General features: G+C 46.6%; 2 protein-coding genes across 4 annotated transcripts in view; both read left to right on the top strand.

Annotated features, from left to right (window-relative positions):
* LOC140455173 (uncharacterized) overlaps nucleotides 1–22,616 on the top strand; it is a 459,457-nt gene that overhangs the window by 87,969 nt on the left and 348,872 nt on the right. The window lies entirely within an intron of this gene.
* The window catches only part of LOC140454978 (heme-binding protein 2-like), a 44,199-nt gene continuing 24,560 nt past the window's right edge, over nucleotides 2,978–22,616 (top strand). Inside the window, exons 1-4 of the mRNA XM_072549653.1 lie at nucleotides 2,978–3,268; nucleotides 5,981–6,053; nucleotides 9,174–9,252; nucleotides 10,783–10,894. Coding sequence (XP_072405754.1) covers nucleotides 6,001–6,053; nucleotides 9,174–9,252; nucleotides 10,783–10,894 — 244 coding nt within the window. The 5' untranslated portion in view covers nucleotides 2,978–3,268; nucleotides 5,981–6,000. The remainder of the gene's footprint in view (nucleotides 3,269–5,980; nucleotides 6,054–9,173; nucleotides 9,253–10,782; nucleotides 10,895–22,616) is intronic.

The following is a 22,616-nucleotide window of genomic DNA, read 5'->3' as shown; positions in this document are numbered from 1 at the left end:
TCACACCCCACACACACACACACACACACACACAGTCACACCCCACACACACACTCTCTCTCTCACATGCACACACACACACTCACACATACACACACTCACTCTCACACACCCACATACACTCACTCTCACACCCACATTCACTCACACACTCACACACCACACGCACACTCACTCTCACACAACCACACAGACACACAACAGACAATCTCACACTCCCACACATACACTCACACACACACTCTCACACTCACACCCACCCACACACACTCTCTCACATGCACACACACTCACACACAGACCCACACACTCTCTCTCACATGCACGCACACTCACACACCCACACACACTCACTAACACTCACACACCCACCCACACACACTCTCTCTCTCACACTCACTCACACCCACACACCCACCCACACACACTCTCTCTCTCTCACATGCACATACACTCACACACCCACACTCACAGACACTCTCACACACCCACACACACTCACTAACACTCACTCACACCCACCCACACTCTCTCTCTCACATGCACATACACTCACACACCCACACACACAGACACTCTCACACACCCACACACACTCACTAACACTCACTCACACCCACCCACACTCTCTCAGTCACACACACACGCACACACGCACACACACACACCCCCACACTCACAGACACTCTCACACACCCACACACACTCACTAACACTCACTCACACCCACCCACACTCTCTCTCACACACACACTCTCTCTCACACATGCACTCTCTCAGTCACACACACTCACACACACACTCACACTCAGACACGTACGGGTGAACTGGGATACTCTCTCTCCTTGTAGCAGGATGGGTGAAGGTGTGTCTCGGTGCTGGTGGGTGTGGGGGACTGCGGTGTGTTCTGGTGAAGGTCTTTGGCTGTGTCAGTTCTGGGAGTGTCAGAGAGTAGTGTACCCTCAGATAACCACCCCAGTCTGAGAATACAGCTTGACTGAGACAGGGTGGAGGGGGGGGGGTGACTCCATCACACAGTGACAGTTCCCTGACAGGAACAGGGGAAGGGAAGATTCTAGTCTGACACCCTCTGAACACAGTCACCACAGGAATGTCAGCCCGGTTTCCAGTTCAGACAGAGGGGGGCAGGGAGTAGAGAATGGAGTGTGTCTGAACACCCTCTCTCTCCTCCCCCCCCAAACACCGAGCGATATCTCCGGGCTGGACGCTGGCTGGGGGGGGGGGGAGGTGGGACAGGGCAGAATGATTACTCCTACAAAGGGGTAGTATCACCCAATCTCTCCCCCTCCCACTGATCCCCCCCCCCAGCCTCCAGCTCGAACCCTGTCTGTGTTCACTGCTGACATTACACTCTCCAGCTGACTCAGCGTCTGTGAACGCTCTGCCAGAGGGTGGTGTCAACACTTCGAACCAGACCCCCACTCCTCCCCCCTAGGGATCTGGTTATCCAGACGGGAATTCAATTTGACTCACACCTGAATGGGTTGGATTTCTGGAGAATGAGACGTTGTGGGGGTGGAGGGGGGGGGGGGGGGGGGGGGTGGGGGAAGTGGTGGAGAAATCTCACGGGAACCTGTAAAATTCCAACAGGGATAACACAGGAGAGGGATGTCCCCATGACCGGGGAGATGGGGGGGGAGCCCTGTGCCAGGGGGTCACTGTCAGGGATACTGAGGTCTGCCATTTGGCACAGAGATGAGGATCCAGCCGGGAATGAAAAAAAAAATCCTGAATTGGCTACACACAAACGCAGATGGAGTTTATTCAGATAAATGCAATGTGCTGCGTTTTGGGAAAGCAAATCTTAGCAGGACTTTCTACACTTAATGGTAAGGTCCTAGGGAGTGTTGCTGAACAAAGAGACCTTGGAGTGCAGGTTCATAGCTCCTTGAAAGTGGAGTCGCAGGTAGATAGGATAGTGAAGAAGGCGTTTGGTATGCTTTCCTTTATTGGTCAGAGTATCGAGTACAGGAGTTGGGAGGTCATGTTGCGGCTGTACAGGACATTGGTTAGACCACTGTTGGAATATTGTGTGCAATTCTGATCTCTTTCCTATCAGAAAAAATGTTGTGAAACTTGAAAGGGTTCAGAAGATTTACAAGGATGTTGCCAGGGTTGGAGGATCTGAGCTACAGGGAGAGGCTGAACAGGCTGGGGCTGTTTTCCCTGGAGCGTCGGAGGCTGAGGGGTGACCTTATAGAGGTTTGCAAAATTATGAGGGCCATGGATAGGGTAAATAGAGAAAGTCTTTTCCCTAGGGTCAGGGAGTCCAGAACTAGAGGGGCATAGGTTTAGGGTGAGAGGGGAAAGATATAAAAGAGACATGACAGTCAACATCTTTACACAGAGAGTGGTCCATGTGTGGAATGAACTGCCTGAGGTCGTGGTGGATGTGCAATGTTGAAAAGTCTTCTGGATAGGTACATGAATGGGAAAGGTTTGGAGGGATATGGACCAGGAGCAGGCAGGTGGGACTAGATTCATTTGGGATTATGGTCGGCATGGACTGGTTGGGCCGAAGGGTCTGATTCTGTGCTGTATGACTATGTGGTTCCATCTGTGGGGGGGAGAGAGAGAGAGAGAGAGAGAGAGATAAACAGAGTTAACATTTCGAGTGCAGTACGACCCATCTTCAGAACTGGACTCGAAATGGTACCCGTCCCTGGTCTCTCCCTCCACAGAGGCTGCCAGACCTGCCGAATTTCTCCAGCAAGTAGTGTGACTTGTGACTGTGATTACATTGAGCAACTTGACACATCCAGTACTGGGACAGACAGTAAGTGCTGACAAATGACTTGTGGTCACTGTGTAGTGAACTAATGAGATATTTCGGAGAAACCCCAGCATACACCCTGCTGTGTGTCTGTCAACTTCCCCACTAATGATATAATAGAAAGGTGGGGTGGGGAAGATGATAAGGACACAGAGAGCTGTGTTCCTCAGCGAGACACCACAACAAGTGCACACTCTGCAAACGCTCTGTGCTTTTCAGTATTTGTGAACAAGGTCACTCCAGTCATTGTGGTGTTGACCTGGTGAATGTAGACAGCACAAGAGACAAGTGTCAGGCTTCAGTCTTCACTGGCAGGGACAGAGGTGGCAGGAGAACTGCAAATACTCCAGACTTGTTCAGGAAAGGCTGCAGAGATAGTCCCTACAATCACAGAGCTGTCAGCCTAGTCACGGTGCTGTGGGACTGTCCCAGGAGGAACCACTTTGGATTAAATTAACAAGCACGTGGACACAGGTGAGTAGTTGAGGATTCCTACGGGGGGACATTTCCCAGAGGGGGGGGGGGGTAAGGTTGTAGATGTGGTGTACGTGGAAAACATTCCATCCAACAATCGACAGCCACGTGACAGAACTGTGAGGGAACTTCCTTGCGAGGTGGACTCAGATGGACAGAGATACGAGATTGTCTGAGTGATGGGAGACAGACAGTAAACATCAACTGATAGATTCCAGGCTCCAGGAAGGAACGTGGACGAGTTCCCCAGGGACCAGTGTTGCTTTTCCTGATATTTATTAATGACCGGGATCTTGCTGTGCAGGGGATAGTTCCAAATTTGCGGCTGATGCGAAACATTTTTACACCCAGAGGGTGGTACGTGTATGGAATGAGCTGCCAGAGGATGTGGTGGAGGCTGGTACAATTACAGCATTTAAGAGGCATCTGGATGGGTATATGAATAGGAAGGGTTTGGGGGGATATGGGTCGGGTGCTGGCAGGTGGGACTAGATTGGGTTGGGATATCTGGGATAGTATGGACGGGTTGGGCTGAAGGGTCTGTTTCCGTGCTGTACATCTCTGTGACTCGATGGAAAGAACTATAAAAAGTGAGGAAGGACAATGCCAAAAGGACATTGACAAGTTGGGGGGAGTGAGGAGAGACAAAGGTGGGGGGGTGGGGGGGGGGGGAGAGGGGGGCAGATGGGGTTCAGAGCAGGGAAGTGGGAGGTGATGCAGTTTGTGGGAAGGGCATCGAGAGTCAATATAAAATGGGAGGGTGGGCAATTCTACAGGGGGTGGGGCAGGAGCAAGGGGGAGCTGGGGGTAAATGTGCACCGATCATTGAAGGTGGTGGGACAGGTAGAGGGGGGCAGTGAATAAAGCACACAGTGTCCTCGGGTTTATTAACAGGGACACACAGAGTCCCAGAGCAAGGGGCTGATGCTGAACGTGTCCCAGCCCCTTGTTAGACCCCAGCTGGAGTATTGTGTCCAGGTTTGGGCCCCACATTATCGGAAAGATGGGGAACGCGTCGGAAAGAGAGCAGGAACAATTTACAGGAACGGATCCAGGGATGGGGAAAGGTCAGCGATGAGGAGAGATTGAAGAGGGTGGGAGTGTTCTCTCTGGGAGGGAAGGGGGCTGGGAGAGGGAGATCTGAGAGAGGTTTTCAAAATCCCGAGTGGGGAGGGGGCCTGGACAGAGGAGAGAGGGAGAAGCTGGTCCCACTCGGAAAAGGAACAGGAACGAGAGGGGGGTAGATTTAAAGGGATGTACAAATGGAGGGAGGGTGAAGTGAGGGAGAGAGTTTCTCACTCAGGGGGTAGTGAGGGTGTGGAATGTACTGCCTGGGAATGGAGGGGGGGGGGAGGGAGGTTCAACTGAGGCATTCCAGAGGAGAGAAATGGGGGGGGTGGGGATAGGGGTGGGAAGGGCAGGAGATTGGGCCCTGGGGGATAGAACCAGTGCAGGAACGATGGGCTGAATGGCCTTGTGCTGTACTGTAAGAGTCCTTGGACTGTGTGAGTTGATACCAGAGGCCGATGGTAATCTCCTCAACAATTCAGCCTGAGAGTACAGGGACCGAAATCCGGAGACAGGAACAGCAGCGCTGGAGGGTGGGGGTTCGATCCTGAGGGAGATGCGACGTGGAGCTGGCTTTGGTGAAGTGGGAGGAGGCCATTCGGCCTCTCAAACCTGCCCCACCATTCAGCATGGTGCAATCTCAGTATCCTACCCCCACCCTCCCCCCCAACGCCCCCTCCCAATCCCCAATCCCCAATCCCCTTAGCTGCAAGGCCCACGTCCAGCTCCCTCTATCCAATGAACTGGCTCCAACAGTTTCCTGTGGGAGAGAATTCCTCAGGTTCACAACTCCCGAGTGAAGAGATTCTTTCTCATCTCTGTCCCGAATGGCCTTCCTCTTACTCTTAGACTGTGACCCCTAGCTCTGGGCTTTTCCAACATCGGGAACATTCTTCCTGCACCGAGCCGACCCAGTCCCATCAGGATTTTATAGGTTTCCGTGAGATCTCCATCTCGTTATTCAAAATTCCAGTGAGTGACCCCCCCCCCCCCCCACCCCCCGTCCCCCAGTCCATCGAGTCTCTGACGAAAGGAAGATTGGAGTGGAATGAGGACGTGAAGGTGGAAGTGAATTGGGAATGGTTATCAGAGGGATAGAGTCCGAGAGATGTACAGCACGGATACAGACCCTTCGGTCCAACCCGTCCATACTATCCCAGATATCCCAACCCAATCTAGTCCCACCTGCCAGCACCCGGCCCATATCCCCCCAAACCCTTCCTATTCATATACCCATCCAGATGCCTTTTAAATGTTGTAATTGTACCAGCCTCCACCACATCCTCTGGCAGCTCATTCCACACACGTACCACCCCTCTGGGTGAAAAGTTGTCCCTTAGGTCTCTTTTAAATCTTTCCCCTCTCACCCTAAACCTATGCCCCTCTAGTTCTGGACTCCCCGACCCCAGGGAAAAGACTTTCCCTATTTATCCTATCCCTGCCCCTCATGATTTTATAAATCTCCATAAGGTCACCCCTCAGCCTCCGACACTCCAGGGAAAACAGTCCCAATCTCTTCATTCTCTCCCTGTAGCTCAAACCCTGGCAACATCCTTTTCTGAACGCTTTCAAGTTTCACAACGTCCTTCCTGGTCGGTGAAGGTTTGGTGCTAACCCAGTGTTCCTTCCTCCTCTGTTCTCCAGGTCCTGAGGGATTACGTGAGATGTTTCCAGTCTTGCTGCTGGTTTTACTGGCTCAAGGTGTTCTGGCCCAACGGTAGGAACGATATTTTTCTTGTTGGAATTAGCCAATGGAAGGAGAGATCCGTGCACATGTAAGGCATCATCACAAGAGCTGGAGAAAGAGGGGAAGGATTCCGTCAGACCGTACGGCATAGGAGCAGGAATTAGGCCATTCAGCCCATCCAGCCTGCTCCACCATTCAATCATGGCTGATAAGTTTCACAACCCCATTCTCCCGCTTTCTCCCTATAACTCTTGACCCTCTTGATACCCAAGAACCTATCTCCCTCAGTCTTAAATATCCTCACTGCCCTGGCCTCCCCAACCTTCTGTGGTAATGAATCCCATCGGTTCCCCACTCTCTGGCTGGAGAAGTTTCTCCTTCTCTCCATTCTCAAAGGCCTTCCCTTTACTCTAAGGCTGTGCCCTGGGGTCCCAGTCTCTCCTAGCGATGGAAACACCTTCCCAACATCCACCCTGTCCAGGCCATTCAGTATTCTCTGGGAGATACAGGGATGGTGGGAACGGTATCACAAAGGAGTGAGATTGATGGGTAACTGCCCTTTCTGGTAACCCGGTAAACGCAGTGATGTGTTGACTAACATGTCACAAACCGTCTGAGACAGTTCCTTGTGTGAGATGTGGAAAACTTCAAAGCAGGCGGGAAGCTCCGGGAGGAGACACAGAGAACTGGGGTAAGCAGATCATTCGGCCCATCAAGTCCACATCGACCCGACTAAGAGCATCTCCCTAATTGAGTCACCCTGCATTCCCCACGGCCAATCCACCCTAACGTGCACATCCCTGGGACACTATGGGACAATTTCCCATGGCCAATCCCCCCTAACCTGCACATCCCTGGGACACTATGGGACAATTTCCCATGGCCAATCCACCCTAACCTGCACATCCCTGGGACACTATGGGCAATTTCCCATGGCCAATCCACCCTAACCTGCACATCCCTGGGCACTATGGGACAATTTCCCACGGCCAATCCACCCTAACCTGTACATCGCTGGGCACTATGGGACAATTTCCCATGGCCAATCCACCCTAACCTACACATCCCTGGGGCACTATGGGACAATTTCCCATGGCCAATCCACCCTAACCTGTATATCTCTGGGCACTATGGGACAATTTCCCATGGCCAATCCACCCTAACCTACACATCCCTGGGGCACTATGGGACAATTTCCCATGGCCAATCCACCCTAACCTATACATCCCTGGACACTATGGGACAATTTCCCATGGACAATCCACCCTAACCTGCACATCCCTGGGCACTATGGGACAATTTCCCATGGCCAATCCACTCTAACCTGCACATCCCTGGGGACTATGGGACAATTTCCCATGACCAATCCATCCTAACCTGCACATCCCTGGGCACTATGGGACAATTTCCCAGGGCCAATCCACCCTAACCTGCACATCCCTGGGCACTATGGGACAATTTCCCATGGCCAATCCACCCTAACCTGTACATCCCTGGACACTATGGGACAATTTCCCATGGCCAATCCACCCTAACCTATACATCCCTGGGCACTATGGGACAATTTCCCACGGCCAATCCACCCTAACCTGCACATCCCTGGGCACTATGGGACAATTTCCCATGGCCAATCCACCCTAACCTATACATCCCTGGGCACTATGGGACAATTTCCCATGGCCAATCCACCCTAACCTGCACATCCCTGGGCACTATGGGACAATTTCCCATGGCCAATCCACCCTAACCTACACATCCCTGGGCACTATGGGACAATTTCCCATGGCCAATCCACCCTAACCTGCACATCCCTGGGACACTATGGGACAATTTCCCATGGCCAATCCACCCTAACCTGCACATCCCTGGGCACAATGGGACAATTTCCCATGGCCAATCCACCCTAACCTACACATCCCTGGGCACTATGGGACAATTTCCCATGGCCAATCCACCCTAACCTGCACATCCCTGGGCACTATGGGACAATTTCCCATGACCAATCCACCCTAACCTGCACAAACCTGGGCACTATGGGACAATTTCCCATGGCCAATCCACCCTAACCTGCACATCTCTGGGCACTATGGGACAATTTCCCATGACCAATCCACCCTAACCTGCACAAACCTGGGCACTATGGGACAATTTCCCATGGCCAATCCACCCTAACCTACACATCCCTGGGCACTATGGGACAATTTCCCATGGCCAAGGGAGGGTGGATCAGCCGAGGGAGGGTGGTAGGGTAGTCAACGGCAGGAGGTCTCCTTGTCCGTCTTTAATCTGAGGCCATGAGATCTCATGGGGTCTGGAGTCACATCGAGGATTCCCCAAAGCAACTCCCTCCCAGTAACATAACCAGTACACTGTGTTACTGGACCAGTAACATAACCAGTTCACTGTGTTACTGGACCAGTAACATAACCAGTACACTGTGTTACTGGACCAGTAACATAACCAGTACTCTGTGTTACTGGACCAGTAACATAACCAGTACACTGTGTTACTGGACCAGTAACATTACCAGTACGCTGTGTTACTGGACCAGTAACATAACCAGTTCGCTGTGTTACTGGACCAGTAACATAACCAGTTCACTGTGTTACTGGACCAGTAACATAACCAGTACACTGTGTTACTGGACCAGTAACATTACCAGTACGCTGTGTTACTGGACCAGTAACATAACCAGTTCACTGTGTTACTGGACCAGTAACATAACCAGTTCACTGTGTTACTGGACCAGTAACATAACCAGAACACTGTGTTACTGGACCAGTAACATTCCCAGTCCAGTGGATTATTGGGACAGTGAGATTGCCTGATCCCCTCCCCTTGTACAACCCATCTCTCTTTGCTGGAGCGACAGAGAGGACATTCCCAATTCCCACAAATCTTCTGTAGATCTGTCGTTACCAAGTCTTCCTCAGGCCTCCCCCCCCTGTCTCCGCCCATGGCCATTCCTGATCGATGCCGAGGAGGTAGGGGGGGGTCGGTATTTTCTTGGGAGGGATTGTTTTCCTGGGGTTTGAGTCGGTGCTGAAGGTCCCCCCCCCCCACTCCCCGGAGATCCTGACCTGGAGGTAGACAGGGTGGATTCGCCTCAGCTCTCACTAACGGTTCAGGGATGTGTGTTACCTCTTGCAGGGTCAGGAGACCATACTTCTGTGCGGAAGGTGATGAGTGCTACTCCTTCATAACCATCTGCCGGGATTCTGAATACGAGGTAATCCCTCGGCAGGTTCGGCAGAGCCCTCACACGGGGAAACCCAGCTCTGTTCATGTGTTCACCATCAGAGAGAAAACCAAACCATTGTTCATCCAGTGTTAACTCATCAATGACCGACACCACCCCCCACCCCCTCACCCCCCTCACCGCAAACTGTTTCCACACAGCCTGGTAAATAGTTACACCGCCACACGCACACAAACCCGAACACACCCAATGGTGAAACCCCCTCCCCCCCACACTCTCAGACAGTAAACTCCAGACCCTAACCCCTCGAGTGACCCTCCCCCTTTCCCCCACACTCTCAGACAGTAAACTCCAGACCCTAACCCCTCGAGTGACCCTCCCCCTCCCCCCCACACTCTCAGACAGTACACTCCAGACCCTAACCCCTCGAGTGACCCTCCCCCTTCCCCCACACTCTCAGACAGTACACTCCAGACCCTAACCCCTCGAGTGAACCTTCCCTCCCCCTACACTCTCAGACAGTACACCCCAGACCCTAACCCCTCGAGTGACCCTCCCCCTCCCTCACACTCTCACACAGTACACTCCAGACCCTAACCCCTCGAGTGAACCTCTCCCTCCCCCAACACTCTCAGACAGTACACCCCAGACCCTAACCCCTCGAGTGACCCTCCCCCTCCCCCCCACACTCTCAGACAGTACACTCCAGACCCTAACCCCTCGAGTGACCCTCCCCCTTCCCCCCCCCCCTCCCCCCCTCAGACAGTACACTCCAGACCCTAACCCCTCGAGTGAACCTTCCCTCCCCCTACACTCTCAGACAGTACACCCCAGACCCTAACCCCTCGAGTGACCCTCCCCCTCCCTCACACTCTCACACAGTACACTCCAGACCCTAACCCCTCGAGTGAACCTTCCCTCCCCCAACACTCTCAGACAGGACACTCCAGACCCTAAACCCTCGAGTGACCCTCCCTCCCCCCACACTCTCAGATAGTACACTCCAGACCCTAACCCCTTGAGTGACCCTCTCCCCTCCCCCCCCACACTCTCAGACAGTACACTCCAGACCCTAACCCCTCGAGTGACCCTCTCCCCCCCCCCCCCCCCCCCACACTCTCAGACAGAGGTCATAGGGAGATCCCTTGATCTGTCTGTCCATTGCAAGGATGAGCCGGGAAGAACATTGCTATTTCTCCCCCCCCCCCCCCCCCCCCCCCCCCCCCCCCCCCCCCCAAATCGCTCGACCATTCGTCCTCTGGTAACAGCATTGGTCAGTCTACCCACAGCACTTTGACTGCACCAGTTCAGCAAGAAGGAGGGGAGGGGGGCAACAAGGGAAAGGGGCGATAAATGCCTGGCGATATCACAGCAATAAATGACATTATTTCTCGGAGTGACATGTGAATCCATCCAACACTTTGGACTTGGAGGGTGGTGAGTATTGGGTTAATAGTGAGTGTATTTTCCCTGTCCAGTGCCTGTGTCCCGGATGATTGGGTTAACGGGGTGTTGTCTGAGTCACTGAAGTAATGTTCTGACTGTATTCTCTCCCAACAGACACGGGCGTACGAGCCCAGTGTGTGGATTGGGTCGTGGGTTTATCCGAATGAAGAGACATACCGTGCCACAGATCGGCTCAGGGATTACTTTAACCAGAAAAACCAACCAGGTATGCAGTGTGGGGAGGGGTGTTACAGGGCTTCACACTGCGCTGTCTCTCCTGGGGGGGTGGGGGGGGGTATTGTACATCCACAGCTCCATGGATACCGTACAGTTTGACTGATCCATTCAGCCTCACACAGACCCAGGTTTCCCAATCCCTTTCTGATCTCTGTTTTGAATTTGGGAATTTGATGGGGGGGCGGGGGGAGGTTGGGATTGGGGCGGACACAGTGAAATATAACCAGGTCACAGTGATACAAAACCAGGTCACGGTGATAGATAACCAGGTCACGGTGATATATAACCAGGTCACGGAAATAGATAACCAGGTCACAGTGATAGATAACCAGGTCACGGTGATAGATAACCAGGTCACAGTGATATATAACCAGGTCACGGTGATATATAACCAGGTCATGGTGATATATAACCAGGTCACGGAAATAGATAACCAGGTCACAGTGATACATAACCAGGTCACGGAAATAGATAACCAGGTCACAGTGATATAAAACTAGGTCACAGTGCTAGATAACCAGGTCACAGTGATTTATAATCAGGTCACGGTGATAGATAATCAGGTCACGGTGATAGATAATCAGGTCATGGTGATATATAACTAGGTCACAGTGATATAAAACCAGGTTATGGTGCTAGATAACCAGGTCACGGTGCTAGATAACCAGGTCACAGTGATATATAACCAAGACACGGTGATATATATAACCAGGTCACGGTGATATATAACCAGGTCACGGTGATAGATAACCAGGTCACAGTGATATAAAACCAGGTCACGGTGCTAGATAACCAGGTCACGGTGCTAGATAACCAGGTCACAGTGATATATAACCAAGACACGGTGATATATATAACCAGGTCACGGTGATATATAACTAGGTCACAGTGATACAAAACCAGGTCATGGAGATATATAACCAGGTCACGGTGATATATAACCAGGTCACGGTGATATTTAACCAAGACACAGTGATATATATAACCAGGTCATGCTGATATATAACTAGGTCACAGTGATACAAAACCAGGTCACAGTGATATATAACCAGGTTACGGTGACATATAACCAGGTCACGGTGCTAGATAACCAGGTCACAGTGATATATAACCAAGACACGGTGATATATATAACCAGGTCATGGTGATATATAACTAGGTCACAGTGATATATAACCAAGACACGGTGATATATATAACCAGGTCACGGTGATATATAACTAGGTCACAGTGATACAAAACCAGGTCATGGAGATATATAACCAGGTCACGGTGATATATAACCAAGACACAGTGATATATATAACCAGGTCATGCTGATATATAACTAGGTCACAGTGATACAAAACCAGGTCACAGTGAAATATAACCAGGTTACGGTGATATATAACCAGGTCACGGTGCTAGATAACCAGGTCACAGTGATATATAACCAAGACACGGTGATATATATAACCAGGTCATGGTGATATATAACTAGGTCACAGTGATACAAAACCAGGTCATGGAGATATATAACCAGGTCACGGTGATATATAACCAGGTCACGGTGATATATATAACCAGGTCATGCTGATATATAACTAGGTCACAGTGATACAAAACCAGGTCACAGTGATATATAACCAGGTTACGGTGATATATAACCAGGTCACGGTGCTAGATAACCAGGTCACAGTGATACAAAACCAGGTCACAGTGATATATAACCAGGTCACGGTGATATATAACCAGGTCACAGTGATAGATAACCAGGTCACAGTGATATATAACCAGGTCACGGAGATAGATAACCAGGTCACAGTGATATATAACCAGGTCACGGTGATATATATAACCAGGTCATGCTGATATATAACTAGGTCACAGTGATACAAAACCAGGTCACAGTGATATATAACCAGGTCACGGTGATATATAACCAGGTCACAGTGATGTAAAACCAGGTTATGGTGATATATAACCAGGTCACGGAAATAGATAACCAGGTCACAGTGATAGATAACCAGGTCACGGTGATAGATAACCAGGTCACAGTGATATATAACCAGGTCACGGAGATAGATAACCAGGTCACAGTGATATATAATCAGGTCACGGTGATATATAACCAGGTCACAGTGATAAATAACCAGGTCACAGTGATAATTAACCAGGTCACGGTGATAGATAACCAGGTCACAGTGATATATAACCAGGTCACGGTGATATATACCCAGGTCACAGTGATACGAAACCAGGTCACGGTGATACAAAACCAGGTCACGGTGTTAGATAACCAGGTCACAGAGATAGATAACCAGGTCACGGAGATATAAAACCAGGTTATGGTGATATATAACCAGGTCACGGAAATAGATAACCAGGTCACAGTGATATATAACCAGGTCACGATGATATATAACCAGGTCACAGTGATATATAACCAGGTCACGGTGATATATAACCAGGTCACGGTGCTAGATAACAAGGTCACAGTGATATAAAACCAGGTCACAGTGCTAGATAACCAGGTCACAGTGCTAGATAACCAGGTCACGGTGATAGATAATCAGGTCACGGTGATAGATAATCAGGTCACGGTTATAGATAATCAGGTCATGGTGATATATAACCAGGTCACAGTGATATATAACCAGATCACGGTGATTCAAAACCAGGTCACAGTGATACAAAACCAGGTCATGGAGATATAAAACCAGTTTATGGTGATATATAACCAGGTCACGGAAACAGATAACCAGGTCACAGGGATATATAACCAGGTCACGGTGATATATAACCAGGTCACAGTGATATAAAACCAGGTTATGGTGATTTATAATCAGGTCATGGCGATATATAACCAGGTCACAGTGATATATAACCAGGTCACGGTGATATAAAACCAGGTTATGGTGATATATAACCAGGTCACGGTGCTAGATAACCAGGTCACAGTGATATATAACCAAGACACGGTGATATATATAACCAGTTCACGGTGATATATAACTAGGTCACAGTGATACAAAACCAGGTCATGGAGATATATAACCAGGTCATGGAGATATATAACCAGGTCTTGGTGATATATAACCAAGACACAGTGATATATATAACCAGGTCATGCTGATATATAACTAGGTCACAGTGATACAAAACCAGGTCACAGTGATATATAACCAGGTTATGGTGATATATAACCAGGTCACGGTGCTAGATAACCAGGTCACAGTGATATATAACCAAGACACGGTGATATATATAACCAGGTCATGGTGATATATAACTAGGTCACAGTGATACAAAACCAGGTCACAGTGATATATAACCAGGTCACGGTGATATATAACCAGGTCACAGTGATATAAAACCAGGTTATGGTGATATATAACCAGGTCACGGAAATAGATAACCAGGTCACAGTGATAGATAACCAGGTCACGGTGATAGATAACCAGGTCACAGTGATATATAACCAGGTCACGGTGATAGATAACCAGGTCACAGTGATAGATAACCAGGTCACAGTGATATATAATCAGGTCACGGTTATAGATAATCAGGTCATGGTGATATATAACCAGGTCACGGAAATAGATAACCAGGTCACGGTGATATAAAACCAGGTCACAGTGATATATAACCAGGTCATAGTGATATAAAACCAGGTCACGGAAATAGATAACCAGGTCACAGTGATAGATAATCAGGTCATGGTGATATACAACCAGGTCACAGTGATATATAACCAAGACACGGTGATATATACCCAGGTCACAGTGATATAAAACCAGGTTATGGTGATACATAACCAGGTCACGGTGATATATAACCAGGTCACGGTGCTAGATAACAAGGTCACAGTGATATAAAACCAGGTCACAGTGATATATAACCAGGTTATTGTGATACATAACCAGGTCACGATGCTAGATAACAAGGTCACAGTGATTTAAAACCAGGTCACAGTGATATATAACCAGGTCACAGTGATATATAATCAGGTCATGGTGATATATAACCAGGTCACAGTGATATATAACCAGGTCACGGTGATAGATAACCAGGTCACAGAGATAGATAACCAGGTCACGGAGATAGATAACCAGTTCACGGTGATATAAAACCAGGTCAAGGTGACATATAACCAGGTCACGGTGATACAAAACCAGGTCACGGTGATAGATAACCAGGTCACAGTGATATATAACCAAGACACGGTGATATATAACCAAGACACGGTGATATATAACCAGGTCACAGTGATATAAAACCAGGTCACAGTGATATATAACCAGGTCACGGTGATAGATAATCAGGTCATGGTGATATATAACCAGGTCACGGTGATAGATAACCAGGTCACAGTGATATATAACCAGGTCACGGTGATACAAAACCAGGTCACGGTGATATAAAACCAGGTCACGGTGATATATAACCAGGTCACAGTAATAGATAACCAGGTCACGGTGATAGATAACCAGGTCACAGTGATATATAACCAGGTCACAGTGATATAAAACCAGGTTATGGTGATATATAACCAGGTCACGGAAATAGATAACCAGGTCACAGTGATATATAACCAGGTTACGGTGATATATAACCAGGTCATGGTGATATATAACCAAGACACGGTGATATATACCCAGGTCATAGTGATATATAACCAGTTCACGGTGATATATAACCAGGTCATGGTGATATATAACCAAGACACGGTGATAGATAACCAGGTCACAGTGATATAAAACCAGGTTATGGTGATACATAACCAGGTCACGGTGCTAGATAACAAGGTCACAGTGATATAAAACCAGGTCACAGTGATATATAACCAGGTCACAGTGATATATAACCAGGTCACGGTGATAGATAACCAGGTCACAGTGATATAAAACAAGGTTATGGTGATATATAACCAGGTCACGGTGCTAGATAACCAGATCACAGTGCTAGATAACCAGGTCACAGTGATATATAACCAAGACACGGTGATATATATAACCAGGTCACGGTGATATATAACTAGGTCACAGTGATACAAAACCAGGTCATGGAGATATATAACCAGGTCACGGTGATATATAACCAGGTCATGGTGATATATAACCAAGACACAGTGATATATATATAACCAGGTCATGGTGATATATAACTAGGTCACAGTGATACAAAACCAGGTCACAGTGATATATAACCAGGTTACGGTGATATATAACCAGGTCACAGTGATATATAACTAGGTCACAGTGATACAAAGCCAGGTCACAGTGACATAAAACCAGGTCGCAGTGATATAAAACCAGGTCACGGTGATATATAACCAGGTCGCAGTGATATAAAACCAGGTCACGGTGATATATAACCAGGTCACGGTGATATATGACCAGGTCACGGTGATATAAAACCAGGTTATGGTGATATATAACCAGGTCACAGTGATATATAATCAGGTCACGGTGATAGATAATCAGGTCATGGTGATAGATAACCAGGTCACAATGATATATAACCAGGTCACGGTGATAGATAACCAGGTCATGGTGATATATAAACAAGACATGGTGATATATATAACTACGTCATGATGATATATAACTAGGTCACAGTGATACAAAGCCAGGTCACAGTGATATATAACCAGGTCACGGTGAAATATAACCAGGTCACAGTGATATAAAACCAGGTTATGGTGATATATAACCAGGTCACGGTGCTAGATAACCAGGTCACAGTGATAGATAACCAGGTCACGGAGATAAATAACCAGGTCACGGTGATAGATAACCAGGTCACGGTGATATATAATCAGATCACAGTGATATATAATCAGGTCACGGTGATATATAACCAGGTCACGGTGATATATAACCAGGTCATGGTGATAGATAACCAGGTCACGGTGATAGATAACCATGTCATGGTGATATAAAACCAGGTCACGGTGATATATAACCAGGTCACAGTGATAGATAACCATGTCATGGTGATATAAAACCAGGTCACGGTGATATACAATCAGGTCATGGTGATATATAACCAGGTCACAGTGATATATAACCAGGTCACGGTGATAGATAACCAGGCCAGAGTGATAGAAAACCAGGTCACAGTGATATAAAACCAGGTCACAGTGATAGCTAACCAGGTCACGGTGATATAAAACCAGGTCACAGTGATATATAACCAGGTCACAGTGATAGATAACCAGGTCACAATGATATATAACCAGGTCACAGTAATAGATAACCAGGTCACGGTGATATAAAACCAGATCACAGTGATATAAAACCAGGTCACGGTGATATAAAACCAGGTCACAATGATATATAACCAGGTCACAGTAATAGATAACCAGGTCACGGAGATAGATAACCAGGTCACGGTGATAGATAACCAGGTCACGGTGATATATAATCAGGTCACGGTGATATATAACCAGGTCACGGTGATAGATAACCAGGTCACGGTGATACAAAACCAGGTCACGGTGATAGATAACCAGGTCACGGTGATATAAAACCAAGTCACGGTGATGGATAACCAAGTCACAGTGATAGATAACCAGGTCATGGTGATATATAATCAAGACACGGTGATATATAACTAGGTCAGAGTGATACAAAACCAGGTCACAGTGATAGATAACCAGGTCACAATGATGTATAACGAGGTCACGGTGATAGATAACCAGGTCACGGTGATATATAACCAGGTCACAGTGATATATAACCAGGTCATGGTGATGGATAACCAGGTCACGGTGATATAAAACCAGGTCACAGTGATACAAAACCAGGTCACGGTGATAGATAAACAGATCACGATGATATATAACCAGGTCACAGTGATACAAAACCAGGTCACGGTGATACATAACCAGGTCACGGTGATAGATAACCATGTCACAGTGATATAAAACCAGGTCACGGTGATACATAACCAGGTCACGGTGATATAAAACCAAGTCACGGTGATAGATAACCAGGTCACGGTGATAGATAACCAGGTCATGGTGATATATAATCAAGACATGGTGATATATATAACCAGGTCGTGGTGATATATAACTAGGACAGAGTGATACAAAACCAGGTCACGGTGATATATAACCAGGTCACGGTGATATAAAACCAGGTCACAGTGATATATAACCAGGTCACGGTGATACAAAACCAGGTCACAGTGATAGATAACCAGGTCACAGTGATAGATAACGAGGTCACGGTGATACAAAACCAGGTCACGGTAATAGATAAACAGATCACGGTGATGTATAACCAGGTCACAGTGATGTATAACCAGGTCACGGTGATAGATAACCAGGCCAGAGTGATAGAAAACCAGGTCACAGTGACATAAAACCAGGTCACAGTGATAGCTAACCAGGTCACGGTGATATAAAACCAGGTCACAGTGATATATAACCAGGTCACAGTGATAGATAACCAGGTCACAATGATATATAACCAGGTCACAGTGATATATAACCAGGTCATGGTGATACAAAACCAGGTCACGGTGATATAAAACCAGGTCACGGTGATATATAACCAGGACACAGTGATAGATAACCAGGTCACGGTGATAGATAACCAGGTCACAGTGATATATAACCAGGTCACAGTGATATAAAACCAGGTTATGGTGATATATAACCAGGTCACGGAAATAGATAACCAGGTCACAGTGATATATAACCAGGTCACGGTGATATATAACCAGGTCATGGTGATATATAACCAAGACACGGTGATATATACCCAGGTCATAGTGATATATAACCAGGTCACGGTGATATATAACTAGGTCACAGTGATACAAAACCAGGTCATGGAGATATATAACCAGGTCACGGTGATATATAACCAGGTCAAGGTGATATATAACCAAGACACAGTGATATATATATAACCAGGTCATGGTGATATATAACTAGGTCACAGTGATACAAAACCAGGTCACAGTGATATATAACCAGGTCACGGTGATATATAACCAGGTCACAGTGATATATAACCATGACACAGTGTTATATATAACCAGGTCATGGTGATATATAACTAGGTCACAGTGATACAAAGCCAGGTCACAGTGACATAAAACCAGGTCGCAGTGATATAAAACCAGGTCACGGTGATATATAACCAGGTCGCAGTGATATAAAACCAGGTCACGGTGATATATAACCAGGTCACGGTGATATATGACCAGGTCACGGTGATATAAAACCAGGTTATGGTGATATATAACCAGGTCACAGTGATATATAATCAGGTCACGGTGATAGATAATCAGGTCATGGTGATATATAACCAAGACACGGTGATATATACCCAGGTCATAGTGATATATAACCAGGTCACGGTGATATATAACCAGGTCATGGTGATATATAACCAAGACACGGTGATAGATAACCAGGTCACAGTGATATAAAACCAGGTTATGGTGATACATAACCAGGTCACGGTGCTAGATAACAAGGTCACAGTGATATAAAACCAGGTCACAGTGATATATAACCAGGTCACAGTGATATATAATCAGGTCACGGTGATAGATAATCAGGTCATGGTGATATATAACCAGGTCACAGTGATATATAACCAGGTCACGGTGATAGATAACCAGGTCACAGTGATATAAAACAAGGTTATGGTGATATATAACCAGGTCACGGTGCTAGATAACCAGATCACAGTGCTAGATAACCAGGTCACAGTGATATATAACCAAGACACGGTGATATATATAACCAGGTCACGGTGATATATAACTAGGTCACAGTGATACAAAACCAGGTCATGGAGATATATAACCAGGTCACGGTGATATATAACCAGGTCAAGGTGATATATAACCAAGACACAGTGATATATATATAACCAGGTCATGGTGATATATAACTAGGTCACAGTGATACAAAACCAGGTCACAGTGATATATAACCAGGTCACGGTGATATATAACCAGGTCACAGTGATATATAACCATGACACGGTGTTATATATAACCAGGTCATGGTGATATATAACTAGGTCACAGTGATACAAAGCCAGGTCACAGTGACATAAAACCAGGTCGCAGTGATATAAAACCAGGTCACGGTGATATATAACCAGGTCGCAGTGATATAAAACCAGGTCACGGTGATATATAACCAGGTCCCGGTGATATATGACCAGGTCACGGTGATATAAAACCAGGTTATGGTGATATATAACCAGGTCACAGAGATATATAATCAGGTCACGGTGATAGATAATCAGGTCATGGTGATATATAACCAAGACACGGTGATATATACCCAGGTCATAGTGATATATAACCAGGTCACGGTGATATATAACCAGGTCATGGTGATATATAACCAAGACACGGTGATAGATAACCAGGTCACAGTGATATAAAACCAGGTTATGGTGATACATAACCAGGTCACGGTGCTAGATAACAAGGTCACAGTGATATAAAACCAGGTCACAGTGATATATAACCAGGTCACAGTGATATATAATCAGGTCACGGTGATAGATAATCAGGTCATGGTGATATATAACCAGGTCACAGTGATATATAACCAGGTCACGGTGATAGATAACCAGGTCACAGTGATATAAAACAAGGTTATGGTGATATATAACCAGGTCACGGTGCTAGATAACCAGATCACAGTGCTAGATAACCAGGTCACAGTGATATATAACCAAGACACGGTGATATATATAACCAGGTCACGGTGATATATAACTAGGTCACAGTGATACAAAACCAGGTCATGGAGATATATAACCAGGTCACGGTGATATATAACCAGGTCAAGGTGATATATAACCAAGACACAGTGATATATATATAACCAGGTCATGGTGATATATAACTAGGTCACAGTGATACAAAACCAGGTCACAGTGATATATAACCAGGTCACGGTGATATATAACCAGGTCACAGTGATATATAACCATGACACGGTGTTATATATAACCAGGTCATGGTGATATATAACTAGGTCACAGTGATACAAAGCCAGGTCACAGTGACATAAAACCAGGTCGCAGTGATATAAAACCAGGTCACGGTGATATATAACCAGGTCACGGTGATATATGACCAGGTCACGGTGATATAAAACCAGGTTATGGTGATATATAACCAGGTCACAGTGATATATAATCAGGTCACGGTGATAGATAATCAGGTCATGGTGATAGATAACCAGGTCACAATGATATATAACCAGGTCACGGTGATAGATAACCAGGTCATGGTGATATATAAACAAGACACGGTGATATATATAACCAGGTCATGATGATATATAACTAGGTCACAGTGATACAAAGCCAGGTCACAGTGATACATAACCAGGTCACGGTGAAATATAACCAGGTCACAGTGATATAAAACCAGGTTATGGTGATATATAACCAGGTCACGGTGCTAGATAACTAGGTCACAGTGATAGATAACCAGGTCACGGAGATAAATAACCAGGTCACGGTGATAGATAACCAGGTCACGGTGATATATAATCAGATCACAGTGATATATAATCAGGTCACGGTGATATATAACCAGGTCACGGTGATATATAACCAGGTCATGGTGATAGATAACCAGGTCACGGTGATAGATAACCATGTCATGGTGATATAAAACCAGGTCACGGTGATATATAACCAGGTCACAGTGATAGATAACCATGTCATGGTGATATAAAACCAGGTCACGGTGATATACAATCAGGTCATGGTGATATATAACCAGGTCACAGTGATATATAACCAGGTCACGGTGATAGATAACCAGGTCATGGTGATGGATAACCAGGTCACCGGTGATATAAAACCAGGTCGCAGTGATACAAAACCAGGTCACGGTGATAGATAACCATGTCACAGTGACATAAAACCAGGTCACGGTGATACATAACCAGGTGATGGTGATAGATAACCAGGTCACGGTGATACATAACCAGGTGACGGTGATACAAAACCAGGTCACGGTAATAGATAAACAGATCACGGTGATGTATAACCAGGTCACAGTGATGTATAACCAGGTCACGGTGATAGATAACCAGGCCAGAGTGATAGAAAACCAGGTCACAGTGATATAAAACCAGGTCACAGTGATAGCTAACCAGGTCACGGTGATATAAAACCAGGTCACAGTGATATATAACCAGGTCACAGTGACAGATAACCAGGTCACAATGATATATAACCAGGTCACAGTAATAGATAACCAGGTCACGGTGATATAAAACCAGATCACAGTGATATAAAACCAGGTCACGGTGATAGATAACCAGGTCACAATGATATATAACCAGGTCACAGTAATAGATAACCAGGTCACGGTGATATAAAACCAGATCACAGTGATATATAACCAAGACACGGTGATAGATAACCAGGTCACAGTGATATAAAACCAGGTTATGGTGATACATAACCAGGTCACGGTGCTAGATAACAAGGTCATAGTGATATAAAACCAGGTCACAGTGATAAATAACCAGGTCACAGTGATATATAATCAGGTCACGGTGATAGATAATCAGGTCATGGTGATATATAACCAGGTCACAGTGATATATAACCAGGTCACGGTGATAGATAACCAGGTCACAGTGATATAAAACAAGGTTATGGTGATATATAACCAGGTCACGGTGCTAGATAACCAGATCACAGTGCTAGATAACCAGG

Source organism: Chiloscyllium punctatum, chromosome 30 (assembly GCF_047496795.1).
Source record: "Chiloscyllium punctatum isolate Juve2018m chromosome 30, sChiPun1.3, whole genome shotgun sequence".
NCBI lineage: Eukaryota > Metazoa > Chordata > Chondrichthyes > Orectolobiformes > Hemiscylliidae > Chiloscyllium > Chiloscyllium punctatum.
This window is presented reverse-complemented; position numbering and strand designations above follow the sequence as displayed.